This window comes from Aethalodelphis obliquidens, unplaced genomic scaffold (genome assembly GCF_003676395.1).
Source record: "Aethalodelphis obliquidens isolate GAN/ISIS:26980383/991018 unplaced genomic scaffold, ASM367639v1 scaffold8, whole genome shotgun sequence".
Classification (NCBI taxonomy): domain Eukaryota; kingdom Metazoa; phylum Chordata; class Mammalia; order Artiodactyla; family Delphinidae; genus Aethalodelphis; species Aethalodelphis obliquidens.
Genome location: NW_020837952.1, coordinates 30,896,071 through 30,910,116, shown reverse-complemented (window position 1 = coordinate 30,910,116; position 14,046 = coordinate 30,896,071). Strand labels below are relative to the sequence as shown.

Here is a 14,046-nt window from a genome sequence, read left to right as displayed (position 1 = left end):
TTGCCCAAAAGTAAGTGACAGTAACACAAGTGAAACTTGGCTTTACATGACTAAATTTTATTAAAAAGAAGACAATATCTTTTTTAATTTTGAGAAATAAAGTATGCTTCTAATATAACAGTACCATAAAGAAAATCATTAGGCAGCAAATGTGAGATGTGTATCTGTTTTTGCATGTCTTGTAATGGAAAGAACTGTCCATTATGGGAAATAGGCCTATGAACTAAAAATGAATAAAATGTATAAATGAAAAACAATACTATCCTTAATTTCTGTAAGCTGAGGAAAAACAACAGAAAGATATTTCTTTATCTGTATCCATATCTATATCTTACCTGTATCTATGTATTATATCATAACCCTTAACATGATTTTTTTTTCTTCATTATTAAGCCTTTATTTTGTTAAAAAGAGCAGTTTAAGGTTCACAGCAAAATTGAGGTAAAGGTACAGAGATTTCCCATGTACACTTGGCCCGCATATATGCACAGCCATCCCCATTATTGACATTCCCCAGAGAGGTACATTTGTTACGTTGATTAAACGATATCATAATCACCCAAAGTTTAGAGCTTACATTATGGCTCGCTCTTGGTATTGAAATTCTGTGGGTTGGACAAACATATAATGACATTTATTCATCATTATGGTATCATAGAGAGTATTTTCACTGCCCTAGAAGTTTTCTATACTTCACCTATTAATCCCTCCCCTTCCAACATGATTTTTTAATTTAAGAATTACTTTATTAAAAGATTTTTTTCAGACTTTCTTATCCTTCACTTATGTCACTGTCTTTCTGTTCACCTGTCAAGGTCTTTGTAAAGTAGGTGTTACCAGAATTTCTGAAGTCCTTCAAAGAACACTCCCATATTTGAATGATTTGGGCTGAATTACATGAACATATACTTTAATAAAATAACATTAATGAGTGTCTCCTTTGAACTTTGCAAAAATAGACATGGAATATTAGAAACTACATGGTTTTTTTCTTTAAGAAAGTATATGAGGACAGGGTATCAGAATTACATAGCTACCTAGAGTTTCTAAAGGCCATGTACAAGTAAACTCAATATGCTAGTTAAGTAGTGGACAACTGAACCAAAACTCATTTTTTTTTTTAATATATAGTTTCAGTCTATACTAAAAAATATGCAGGTAAGGACATAATTAAACATAACTTTCACTCATCTTTTGATCACTCTATGTGACAGAAAATTAAGTTAAATGTAAAACGTTTCTAAACATCCAGTGAGGAATTAATTGATTTGTAAATTTAAGTTATGGAATGTAGGGAATCAGTTGGAAGTAGCAGAGCTGCCAAAATGGTCAAAATTCTAGTTAGGGATCTTGGAGCCTTGAAAAAGGGAAATGTCAAAGGAGATGCAGGTTAGGAGTAGGGTGGCAGAAGGCTTGGAGAGCAGCAAGATGACAAAATGGGGAGATAAATTCACCAGGGAAGCATCAGTGACTAGTATTCATAAATTAAAGTCATTTATAACTATATTTACAACTGTATTCACCCAATCAAGTTTCCTTACTGTAGGCGTGGAGAGAGACGGCTCTTGACCAGAGATGTGGGTCCTCCCACATTAAAAATTAACATTGCCATTCATTAACACATCTTTGTGTTGGATGAAACTTGTTATTAATACTTTCAGAGAGAAAAACCAAAGCTATTTCACATAAGATATATTGTTCATGTTTTTGAAATACCAAAATAATAAGACAATTTTTGAAAATAAATTTAAGCTTTACTTTTTAAAAATTTTGTAATATTTGCTATATTAAGTATAAGGTACACAAGCTTACTTGTATTTTTAAAAAATTTACAATTTTGATATTTAATTGAATTTGAAATCATCTCTATTAGAGATAGAATCATGCCTAATATATAATATATATAATATATAATGTGTTCATTAAATGTTCATTGATTAAAACAGCCACAAATAACTTCAGAGGTACAATTCATTCAGGGTGGATTTAAAGTATTACTAACGTTATTAGCCTTATTTTCAAAAGAGATCCCCTAAAAAAAGAGAGAAATACTCTCTCTCCTTCTGGTTTTTGCCCATAAAAATACTAGAATTTTCAAAACATAACACTGCTTCCTTCAGGAGAGACTGCAGTCCTGTTTCTCTAATTGATATTCTGCATGAGAATAATCAGATTTAAAATGAAGGCCACCTCTTTTTTTTTCATTTCTAAAAATTTTATTTATTTTTTTATACAGCAGGTTCTTATTAGTTATCTATTTTATACATGTTAGTGTATATATGTCAATCCCAATCTCCCAACAAAGGCCACCTTTCACACAGTCCTCTAAGTTGAAAAACTGAAATTTCTTTTAATGAGGATAGCTGCCTAACATGTAATTCCTTTGTTTTTCCTGTAATAACAATTTACATTTGTACAAAATTTTATAGGCTTTACTAATTACTTTCAGGATAACCTATTTATTAAATTACCTCCTACCTGTAGGCCTATAGCTGGTTCCCTACTTAATTTAAAATTTACAAGCAACTTCTTTCTAAAAAGTAACCATCTAGCTAAAGATTAAGCTAAAGATAATTTCCAAATACCACCCTATGAAATGTTGACTGGGTTCTCAATAGGAAATTTTTTTGTCTTTTTAAAAAAATGTATTGGGACATTAAGATATCAACTAAGTAAGCATTTACTGTAGAATATTCTTAAGCCAAATTATTTTAGTAAGCATGTTGAGTTTTAGAAGCACTCCTAGATTTTTAAAATTCAACTTGATTTTATGAAATAGCCATCATTTCTCATAGATGATGGAATTTTCTGATCTTTTTTTTTTTTTTGCGGTACTCGGGCCTCTCACTGTTGTGACCTCTCACTGTTGTGGCCTCTCACTGTTGTGGCCTCTCCCGTTGCGGAGCACAGGCTCCGGACGCGCAGGCTCAGTGGCCATGGCTCACGGGCCCAGCCGCTCCGCGGCACGTGGGATCTTCCTAGACCGGGGCACGAACCCGTGTCCCCTGCATCGGCAGGCAGACTCTCAACCACTGCGCCACCAGGGAAGCCCAGATATATATATATTTAAATATTTATTTATTTATTTGGCTGCGCCCGGTCTTAGTTGCGGCATGTGGGATTTATTTCCCTGACCAGCGATCGAACCCGGACCCCCTGCATTGGGAGTGCGGAGTCTTAACCACTGGACTACCAGGGAAGTCCCAGGATATTTTCTAAATGAACAAACCGAACATGAAGTATTTCATCTAAGCTCACAAAAACATATGTGTGAGAAATGGGATTCAAATTCAATCTGTCCTTCTCCAAATTTCTTTCCACTATTCCAGGGTACCTTTTCCTCCCAAACCTAAGGTCACAAACAAGCCGGTGAGGAGCCAGGGCAGGACTAGAAATTGACTTCTTAATCTCTTAACACATACTCTTACCAATACCACACTGTCTCTCAGTGTGTTTAAAAATGCAACTGACAGGGGCTTCCCTGGTGGCGCGGTGGTTGAGAGTCCGCCTGCCGATGCAGGGGACACGGGTTCGTTCCCGGGTCCGGGAGGATCCCACATGCAGCGGAGCGGCTGGGCCCGTGAGCCATGGCCGCTGAGCCTGCGCATCCGGAGCCTGTGCTCTGCAACGGGAGAGGCCACGACAGTGAGAGGCCCGCATAACGCAAAAAAAAAAAAAAAAAAAAAAAATGCAATTGACATATCAATCATCTCTCACCTCTGTGCTTCATAATTCCAGTTTAGTAAGAGCTATGCTATACTTTATTAAAGTCATTCCCTAGTTAATTGTTTTCCCTGGTTAATGACATGGCTTTATAGGCTGGAAGTTTCAATAGTTTCTAAAACTTAGAAGAAAGAAATGATGGGACAACATTATCTTAACCATTTGAGGTCTTCTCAGTTTTTCTCAATTGCGAAAAATTTTTTGCAAGTTTTCTCAATTAAACATGATTTTTAGCCTAAGACTCCCTGAGTAAAATAATACTAGGTCTTAATTTGGTCCAAGTTGTGAATCTCCTTGGGAGAACAGTGAGTCCAACTTATTTTTATAAGGATATTTTTCATACATATACTGATAATTCATATACACACATATATATATATAAAAATGACTGTATTCAGAGACTAGTAATTTAGTACATGCATATGTGTCAGTTATCAATGTATTGCCTCTTAGCAATGAATACACTCTTCATTACATGTTTTGTGATAAAAGTATTCCTTTAAGCATTTCTCCTTTAAAGTGAGAAAAACGTGAAGCCTTCTCAGTAGAGGGTACTGAAGGGTCACTGCCAGAGGAAGAGGCTTTGCAATTTCTGGCATAGATGGAGGTGGTGGGGTTGGCCTTGTGGGTTTGAGGCCCTCTGATACAGGCTGCCTGAGCCACAGGCCCAGAACATGATCCCTCTGCAACCTTGCAGCTTCGACCTAACCATAACCTGTGTGCTGTCCTCTCCACAGGGAAACAAAGCCTGCACACCTTCTGCCCTTATCAAGTCCACTCACTGCCCACGCTACCCACTGCTCATCACCTTTCCCCCTCCTTTACTCCAGAGAGTTGCCCTGTAACCCCAGACCAGCCTCGGTCTGGCTAAACCAAGAACTTCTCTGCTATTCAGTGGCCAAACCACACCTTCTCCAATGTAGTCCGAACTTCCAAGTTTATCTTCCTTGGGTGCTCTTCCTCAGCCCTAGGATATACCATTCCTTACATTTTATACTTGTTCTTTTAGCATAAGTAACACTTAAGCTTTCCCTGTTTAACCTACTTTACAATAACTATCTCCTGATTGGACCCAGACTGTCACAGTAGATATTTATGTAGATTATAACTCCATGAAGGCCAGAATTATGCTCAGCACTCTTTCCCCTGTATGATGCGATGGCCTTCAAGGAGCACTCCATACATATTTTTGAATGAACAAATGACAGGATTGGCTTCATGTAGGCTAGATCTATGGGAACTCGCAGCTCATGATCTGAGTTGTTTGACAGACTCACCCAGAAGGAAATCCTTGCCATTTAGGTAGATTGTCCTCTTTAATGATAATAGTACCAGGAGTTTGAACAGGCCAGGTGCTTTTAGAAGCCTTGGCAGATACTTGAATGTCTACCAAACAGTAAACCTTCCACCCAACTTCTTTGTCAGTACAGCCTGCGTCCCTCTACGGAACTCGAAAAAAATGTCAGATATTCTCTTTTCTGGCTCTAATGCAGCTAAAGGATGGCCATATTCATTCATTCATACATTAATTCATTCATCAAATATACATCAAAGGCCCTACCATGCGCCAGAGTTAGTCTAGGCACCAAGGATACTCCATTAAATTCCCTGCCCCCCTGGAACATACATACTAGCAGGGGAGAAGGAGAATAAACAAGAAACATGGAAAATTAGTACCACACTGTTGTGGCCAATGGAATCTGAAATAAAGTGTTTAGATTTTCCTCCCTGATAGAGGCTAAGTCCTTCAAAATTCCGTCTTCATGTTGACTGAATTCCATAATAGAGTGCTATTTATCACATATTACAACCTTTCTTTAAAATCTGTAACCATTTACTAGTATAAATCTCATACAAACAGTTTAGAGAGAAGGACATAAAATGTTAATGGAAATGTTTTCCCTTGTTCTGGAGAAGATAATATCCATTGAAAAATAAGGTGATATGAATATATGATATAGGAGAAAAGCAACAGTGGCTGATAAATTCATTTATTCTCTTAAGTGCTAAGCATATACAATTCCTCTTTGTACTTTTTTTAAAAAAGAAATCATAATTTATAATATTGTCTTTTTGTCCCATCTTTACGTTGAGATAGACAGAAGCAAAGCATTCATGATGCGGACAAGTTGGATGGGAAGCAATTGATATCTTTACACTAGGAATCAGGAGACTCAGATTTGAGTCTCAGCTCTACAACTTTCTGCGTCCTTAGCTCTGGACAATTTATTTATAAAATTAAAAGCTAAATCCCACCTATTCCAAAGTAAATCTCAGGCAATAGCTGGTAAGGAACACCTTTCTGAGCTTTTCTTTTCACTTTTTTTTCTTTTTTCCCCTCCTCACTTTTATTAAGATTATTTTTTTAGAGCAGTTTCAGGTTCACAGAAAAATTGAGAGGAAGGTACAGAGACTTCCCATATACCTCCTGCCCCCACTCATGCATAGCCTCCTTCATTATCAGCATCCCCACCAGAGAGGTACCTTTGCTACAAATGATGAAATTAAACTGACAAAATATAACCACCTGAAGTCCACAGTTTACATTACAGTTCACTCTTGGATTTTGGTTTTGTACATTCTATGGGTCAGGAAAAATGTATAATGAATGGCATGTATTCATCATTATGGTATCATACAGATTATTTTCACTGCCCTAAAAATCCTTTATGCTCAACCTATTCTTCTTCCACCCAACCCCGTACAACCTTTGACATTTTTACTGTTTATAATTTTACCTTTTCAAGAATGTCACATAGTTGGAATCATACAGTATGTAGCCTTTTCAGATCGACTTTTTTCACTTATTAATATGCAATTAAGTTTCCTCCATGTCTTTTCATGGCTTGGTAGCTCATTTCTTTTTAGCCTTGAGCAATATTCCATGATCTGATGTACTACAGATTATTTAGCCATTCACCCACTAAATGACATCTTGGTTGCTTCCAAATTTTGGCAATTATGAATAATGCTGCTATAAACATCCATGTGCGGGTTGTTCTATGGACGTAAGCTTTCAACTCCTTTGAGTAAAGACCAAGGAGCAAAACTGCTGGATCTTATGGTAAGAGTACGTTTAGTTTTGTAAGAGAGTGCCAAACTGTCTTCCGAAGTGGCTGTGCCATTTTGCATTCCCACTAGCAATGAATGAGAGACCCTGTTGCTCCACATCTTTGCCAGCAACTGGTTTTGTCAGTGTTCTAGATTTTGGCCACTTTAATAGGTGTATAGTGGTATCTCATTTTAATTTGCTTTTTTCTTTATTGTAAGTATTGAAGTGGATGTGTTGGCCTTCCAACTTTGTTCTTCTCCTTCAACACTGTGTTGGCTGTTCTAACTCTTGTACCTCTCCATCTTTGTACTTGCTTAATGATCTGTAGAGTGCTTTGCTTATTGTAGGCATGCATTGCTTGCACCCACTACGTACCCATGATGTGGTTTATGTAATGACCCACAGATATATGCAACAGCATTTAAGTCTTAAGTTTACTCAGTGAGGAATTATAAATGCATATTACGTGTGTATACTGCAGCTATGTACAAATTAGATACCATAAATATGTACATATATACATACAGACATACATGAATATATAACATGCTAATAATTCTTGACTTGCAAATTTTAATTTATGTCAATGGAATGTACTTAGTAAATTTGGAGTAAACTTTAATGGTCATCCTTGAAATCTCCTTTTCCTTTAGCTACCACCTTAGTCTCTCAATCTCCACATACTACAGAGCACTGACATCTAGTAAACTATATATTTCACTTTGTATTTTTGATAATCAAATTAACCTTTTTTGATAAGAGCTGTAAAATTACTTTGTCAATATATTGGAGTCGTTGTATAATGTTAGGATTGACTCAGAATGCCTTTCTTCAACTGATCTTAGGCTTTCTGAAATACTAAGGTATGTTCAGAAATCTTTGTTACTCATTATCAGTAGGAAAGTCCAATTCCTCCACTTTGCTTTCAAACCTACCTGAAACTAGGCTTCATTTTTAATTCAACCTTATTTTACATTACTTCAGTATGTGGAACCTCTGGTCCAGACAGACTCCTCAAAGTTTCACAAATATATTTCACCCTTTGCCTTTGTTTAGTGGATTTATTTCCACTTTTTTCCTTACTTAAATCCCAAATGTCATTCTAGGTACAGATCAATTGCCCCCAAGAAGCCTTCTTCACTCCAACAACATTAGCTGTTTTACTTCTGAAAAATATTTTTTTCCATATTCAGAAAATTCAGTACCATATTAAAAGGGCTTACATTTCATGAGAGTTTAGACATGCTCAAAGAAGAAGCTGATTTGGGGCTGAGTATGCACTCTTACAGAGGTATTGTGGATTCTCAGTCCCTGGCTAACTTTGAAAGTGGAGTATGTCCTGGAAAGTGCAGAGATGATAAGAAGGCAACTGGAAACCTAAACTAGGTATACAGTGAGTAATGATCAATCAATAAATGGCTCTTGAATGAATGAATAAGAGGAACTACATTAATTATGTTCTATTCTTACTAAGCTATATATTTTGGCCCAAGGAAGAACAGAAGACAATATAGCACTGAGTCTGGAATAAGAAAAGATGGGTTCAAGTTGCTGCTTTCCCTTGCTAAGTTTTTTTTGTGCCAAAGTCAAATTAAATAAACTCTCTAAGTCTCATTTATATTAGCTATCAAAGAAAAATAATCATTATAAATAAGAAAAGATAATTAAAAGAAATTGGTTAAGCTATAAATTGCTAGAGCAATAAAGTTATTATTACTGTAATGCATCCTTTATTTTAAGTATTAAATGGGAACATTAATCGAGAAAACCAAAACCAAAACCATTTAAGGAAATCAAATATTTTAATCTAAATATTGTCTAAATGAGGAAATTTCTTGGCATAGTCATTTTATAAATGGCACATTTTTAAATAAGAATGTGACCTCTTTCATCTCTTTTCAAGTCATTAGATAGATTATAAAGATAGGTAGCAGAAGATCCCCTTGGCCTTCTGTAAGAGAGCAATAAGACCTAAAAGGAAAAGGACAAAAAACCAGGAAATTCTCTAAGAAAAGACAGTATTGCTTGAGATGGATAGCATGCTGAAAGTATGGTTCTGGAATTATTTGACACACAGAAAAGGAAGACAACTATACTTTGAAGTTATTTAAAGTAACGCAGCAGTAACATAAAACATACAACAATAACAAACAATACAAACAACAAGGACTATACTTTAAACCCTTACTTATTACTAGGCAATATATCACATACTTTACATATATTTTTACTTATTTATTCCTCACTACAACTCTATGAGATAGACATTATACTTCCATTTTATAGATCATAAACTCATTCTCAGAGGTTAAATAATTTATCCAAGGTCACACAACTTACATGTGATGGTGGAATGGGGTTTTTAAACCTGAATGTATCTAATTGTAAAGAATACATGTTACAAATATTACAGCAACATTTAAAGAGAAATACCTAGAAAAGCTCAAAGGCTGAAAGAATTTTAGAGCTGCAGCCCATAAACTACTCTCTAGATTTGGCTTGCAAAGCTAAAAGAAATATTTTAATAAGGTGACAAGATTTTGAGAGAGAGACAGCTGTTGGAAAAAGAGCTTTGAAAATACCAAGACTGTAAGTGGTTGGCCCAGGACCATGGGGGCCTAAGACCCAAAGACTTTGAGGGTTAAAAGATTTCTATGGGTAATAAGTTATGCCAAGGTTTTCAGTCAAGTAACTATTAAGAGTACATTTCTTTTAAGCTGAACTCGTTAGCCCGTGTGACTCGACACTAGAGACTTCAATATCTTACTCTTACCTCAATTGATTTTTTTTTTTTTACAGCTATGTGTGGGTAGCAATTACAAAGAACATTTACTAAGCACTTGTTCTGAGCCAGATTCTATTTTAAATGTGCTACATTTGATCCTAAAACAACTCTACAAGGTAGGTATCATTCCCATTTTAAGGATGAGGAAATTAAGTCACGATACAGATCTAGGCAAACTGGTGTCTGAGCTCACTCACATCCTTTACCATTATATTACATGACTATTATAGTAAACTAGTAATGACAATAATTCAGCAAGTAGTATTTATTCATATTCATTCTGTTATTTAATAAAAACTCTATTTTTCTAAAGTGGCTTGTCTTAAATTGTCACTAAGTGAACAGATTTAGTGATTAGTAGTGTTTGCAATAACGTCACTTATTGACTAATTGAAATTACAATGAGGATGGACAGATTTAGTGATTAGTAGTGTTTGCAATAATGTCACTTATTGACAAACTAATTGAAATTACAGTAAGAATTGCCTTACTACAGTTTCTTAGAGAAAGTGTTAAGAAATGAACTCTCTATAATGATCTTGTATACTCTAAAACCTATGATTCAGTGTCTATGTAAGTGAAAGATGAAGCTTGTGCATTTCAGGATAGTTGCTGACATTGAGTTATTTATGTTTTAACATTCAGATGGTACATTATGAACAGAAGCTTTGTTATTCTGTACAGTGACAAGGCAATTTTTGTTAAAATTTTATTTGGTTTGTTTCTTTTTACCTACACTGCTTCGAAGTGATATGAGTTTGTAATAGGCAATGCTTAAAATGGATATGGCAATATTCATTATTATGTGTGGCACATTTCCTTCTGAAATGTATATGTATATATATATAAATAATTGATGTAATTAACACATTATGTTGCTGTAGAAAATTTATATTAAATGAATAATTTTAGTTAGGTGAATGAACCTAAAATATTTCTTAACCATATTGACTCGAGTAACCTTTCATGACCAGATTCTATAATTAAGTAAGGAAAATTCAAGCACTCTAAGAACTTTGAAGGCTGGGAAATATTTTTAAGTTAGACATATTAAAAGAATAATTTTAAAACAAAATTAAAATTTATCAAAATGAACTTGCATGTATTAATGGATTTAAATGACTGTAATCTAATAATACCAAGCATCTGGATGAAAAGTCAAAGAATCATTTTGAAGTTTTCATTTTTCTGAAGCGCACCATCCGGACTGTTGAATTGTTCATATTCAATCAAATATTGACTTTGTGTGTATATAACCATACCATCAATGAATAATAAATCTTTTTATAGAATAACTGTTCCTTAAAATGAAGTGTAAGTTAATGTGTGGACTTCTGAGGTTTAGTATACTTTGGGAAAATTAGCAAAATACGGTATTAAATGAAACATCTTTTATACTCATATACCATAACACTGTAGAAGATATTTCAAAATCTCTACAGTGTAAGTTAATTGAAGAGTTTGAAAAAATTATGCTTTATTACCCCCAAATATCCTAAGATACAGATATTTTTTAATGTTTACAATCTTTTCAGAGCTAAGAACTGCTATGCAATTCTTGTTGAAACCATGATATAGATATAGTTATATTACCAAATTAAAGGTAACAGATGTGTGTGACAAGTTTACAATTGGAAAAAGTCATCATTAAGAAATACAAACTGTCATCTTTTCAATGGAAATAGTTTTTAACAGCATGGTTTTGACAGTATAAAATTATTATCTAAAATCTGTTATTTAAAAAAAAATTTCCTTCAAAAACAAACTTTACTTACAATATATATTAAATTAATGACAAAAGACCAAAACACACCACTTTGATATATAAATCCAACTTTTTACAATTAGCCTAAACAAATTCTTTTAGAACTAAATGATCAAAGAATTCAATACAATCCATGGGGGTTGGGGGGTGGGGGAGTAGACCACTGAGTCACAGAATACAATTAAAATAAAAACTGATGCTATTAATTTTGAAATAATTTAATTCTGTTTATATCAAAAGAAGACATTTAAAGAAGGAAAAAATTCAAATGCATAGTTTTGGGCAGTTCTGGTTGCTGGCATCCTACCCCTTATCTGTTAAAGAATGCTTGCTGGCATTAGTTTCCATCAATTCATTTGTGATTTCTAAATTAATTCTGAAGGAAACCACAACTTACTTGAAGATCCTGCTGAGTGTCTGTGTGCCTGATTTTTTTTTTCTCTCTTCACAGACAAAGCACTTCCACTGGTCATGGAAAAAAGGTCTAAATCCGTGTCTTCTCTGCTTACAAGCCTTGCCTGGGAGCAGTGGGAGAGAATGTATACAATCATGAAACAAAATATGACATTTTCTGAATGCAGCTCACATTACCCCAAATAAACAAACAGGCTCTGTCAAACAACCTTCTTCAAAATGATACCACAATCCTTTATTTCTGCCCAGGCAGAACAAATGCACTATGTCAAAGCATTTTTTGCAAATAAGAGCCAATTTTAAAATTGAGGTTTGCTATTTGAGTCTGTACAACAAAAGAAAATACTTTAGTACAGTAATTTTGATGAAAATCAATCTTAAAGGCAACTGACGAAACTTTAAATAACTTAACATCATTTATTTACCAAGGATATTATTTAATTCTTAATTGAATGTTAGAAATGTCACATTGGATTATTTTCTGCAATATTTATGTTTTACTACTTATAAAATTCCCTGAAATGCCTTTCATCACATATTTGTATACTACAAAGTCACAAAAGATCTCTGCCTTCTCATTATAGTCATTATTAATATAAAAATACTATACATTAAGTCTAATTTGGGAGTAAGGATAGATAGAAATTTCAAGATATTTTATTTTAAGGACATATGTGTTAGGTAATTTATTTCATCTAAAATTACTCTCAGAACTTTTATTACTATCTTGGGCTGAACTTAAGAGTTGAAAGGGTCACTTCTTGACTATAAAATATTGTTTCTACATAATGTCTAATATCATTAAGTAAGGATTTATCAGGATTCAGCCCTGAATTGGGAGAAAATGCCATGATGGAATGCAAAGAAGCCTCAAAGTAGCTGGGATTTCACCCAAACCACTGAATGCTTGAAGTCCTGTGAGAAAGCATTGTCCTTAATGTTTGATGTGAGAAAAATTTAAATAGAGGGAAATAAAGCCATAAAACCATCGCTGTGGTTAAAAAGCTATCCCCATATGATGAGCTACAAAAACTCATGAAACCTGAATCTAAAGATCATCTTCTTTCAGATCCAGATCTTTGCTCTTCTCCTTTACATCCCCTTCCCACCTTCCCACCTATATGCATGACCTTCTCATTGTTAAGTGAGCAAGTTTGCTATTACTGAACTCAGAATAGAAACCATTCTATAGCATCAGTCACTTTTTAAAATGTATCTGGCTAAGTGATACAATTGTTTTGTCAAAAAACCTCAGTAGAAAACTGTTGAAAATGAAATAAATAACAATTGGCTTCCAATTTACACTTGTGATTTTAGTCTAAAAAATGTAACACATTCTTTCCCGATTTTATTTCGATTAGTGCACAAGAGTACGTATTTAATGTTCCCATTAGAATAGCTCCATCAATGCTAAGACATCAAAAGAACCAGTCAGGAATAAGGGGTAACTATCAAAGCAATACCACAATTTTGGTGAGACCAGTTACAAAATGAGAAAAAAACATGTTAACCACATAGGGGACTCTCCTGCTGGCTAAAGAGGCTTTATCTGTAAGCCTCAGGATTTTAAAATCAGGTTTTATTTGCTTCAATTTAATGACATAATTTCACTACACCTACTTAAAACGCAGAAATCCCACCCTCCTCCAAACAAGACAATACCTACATGTCAAGAAAATATTTGTGAACACATGCCTTCCAAAAACCTTATCATCTAAGCCATTAATATCCAAAAGATTGTTTCTTCCAAAATAGAAAACAATGTCAGTTACTAAGTAACCTTTACCTTTTTCTTTTTTTGATTATGCTTTTTTTGTTTTATCTGAGAAATCTTTGCCTACTTCAGGTTTTTGAAAATACCATACTATGTTTTCTTTGAGAATTTTTATAATGTTAGCTTCTACATTTAGACCCATGATTCATCTCAAATTTATTTTTAAGTAAGATGTGAAGTAGGAGTTGAGATTCATTTCTTTTTTCCATGTAGATGTCCAGTTGCCCGGCACTATTTGTTGAAAAAATTATTCTTTCCCTCTTTTTAATTGCTTTAGTATCTTTAAGGAAATCAATTAACTTTATAAGTATGGTATTCGTCTGGACTCTCTATTCTTTTCCATTGATTATTTTTTTTTATGAACATAACATACAGTCTTGATTACTGGGGTTTTATAGCAAGTCTTGAAATCAAATAGTGTGACTCTCCTTACTATTCCTTTTCAAGAGTGCATTGACTATTCTAGGTCTTATGCATTTTCATATTTAAAATTCCATTTAAAAAATCTGTCCATTTCTACTAAAAAGCTTTTA

General features: G+C 34.2%; 1 protein-coding gene across 1 annotated transcript in view; it reads right to left on the bottom strand.

The window, feature by feature from the left end:
- Window positions 1-11,672: 11,672 nt before the first annotated feature.
- The window catches only part of LRRIQ1 (leucine rich repeats and IQ motif containing 1), a 174,025-nt gene continuing 171,651 nt past the window's right edge, over window positions 11,673-14,046 (bottom strand). The window contains 1 exon segment of the mRNA XM_027108216.1: window positions 11,673-11,843. Within this exon segment, the coding sequence (XP_026964017.1) occupies window positions 11,673-11,843 (171 nt within the window).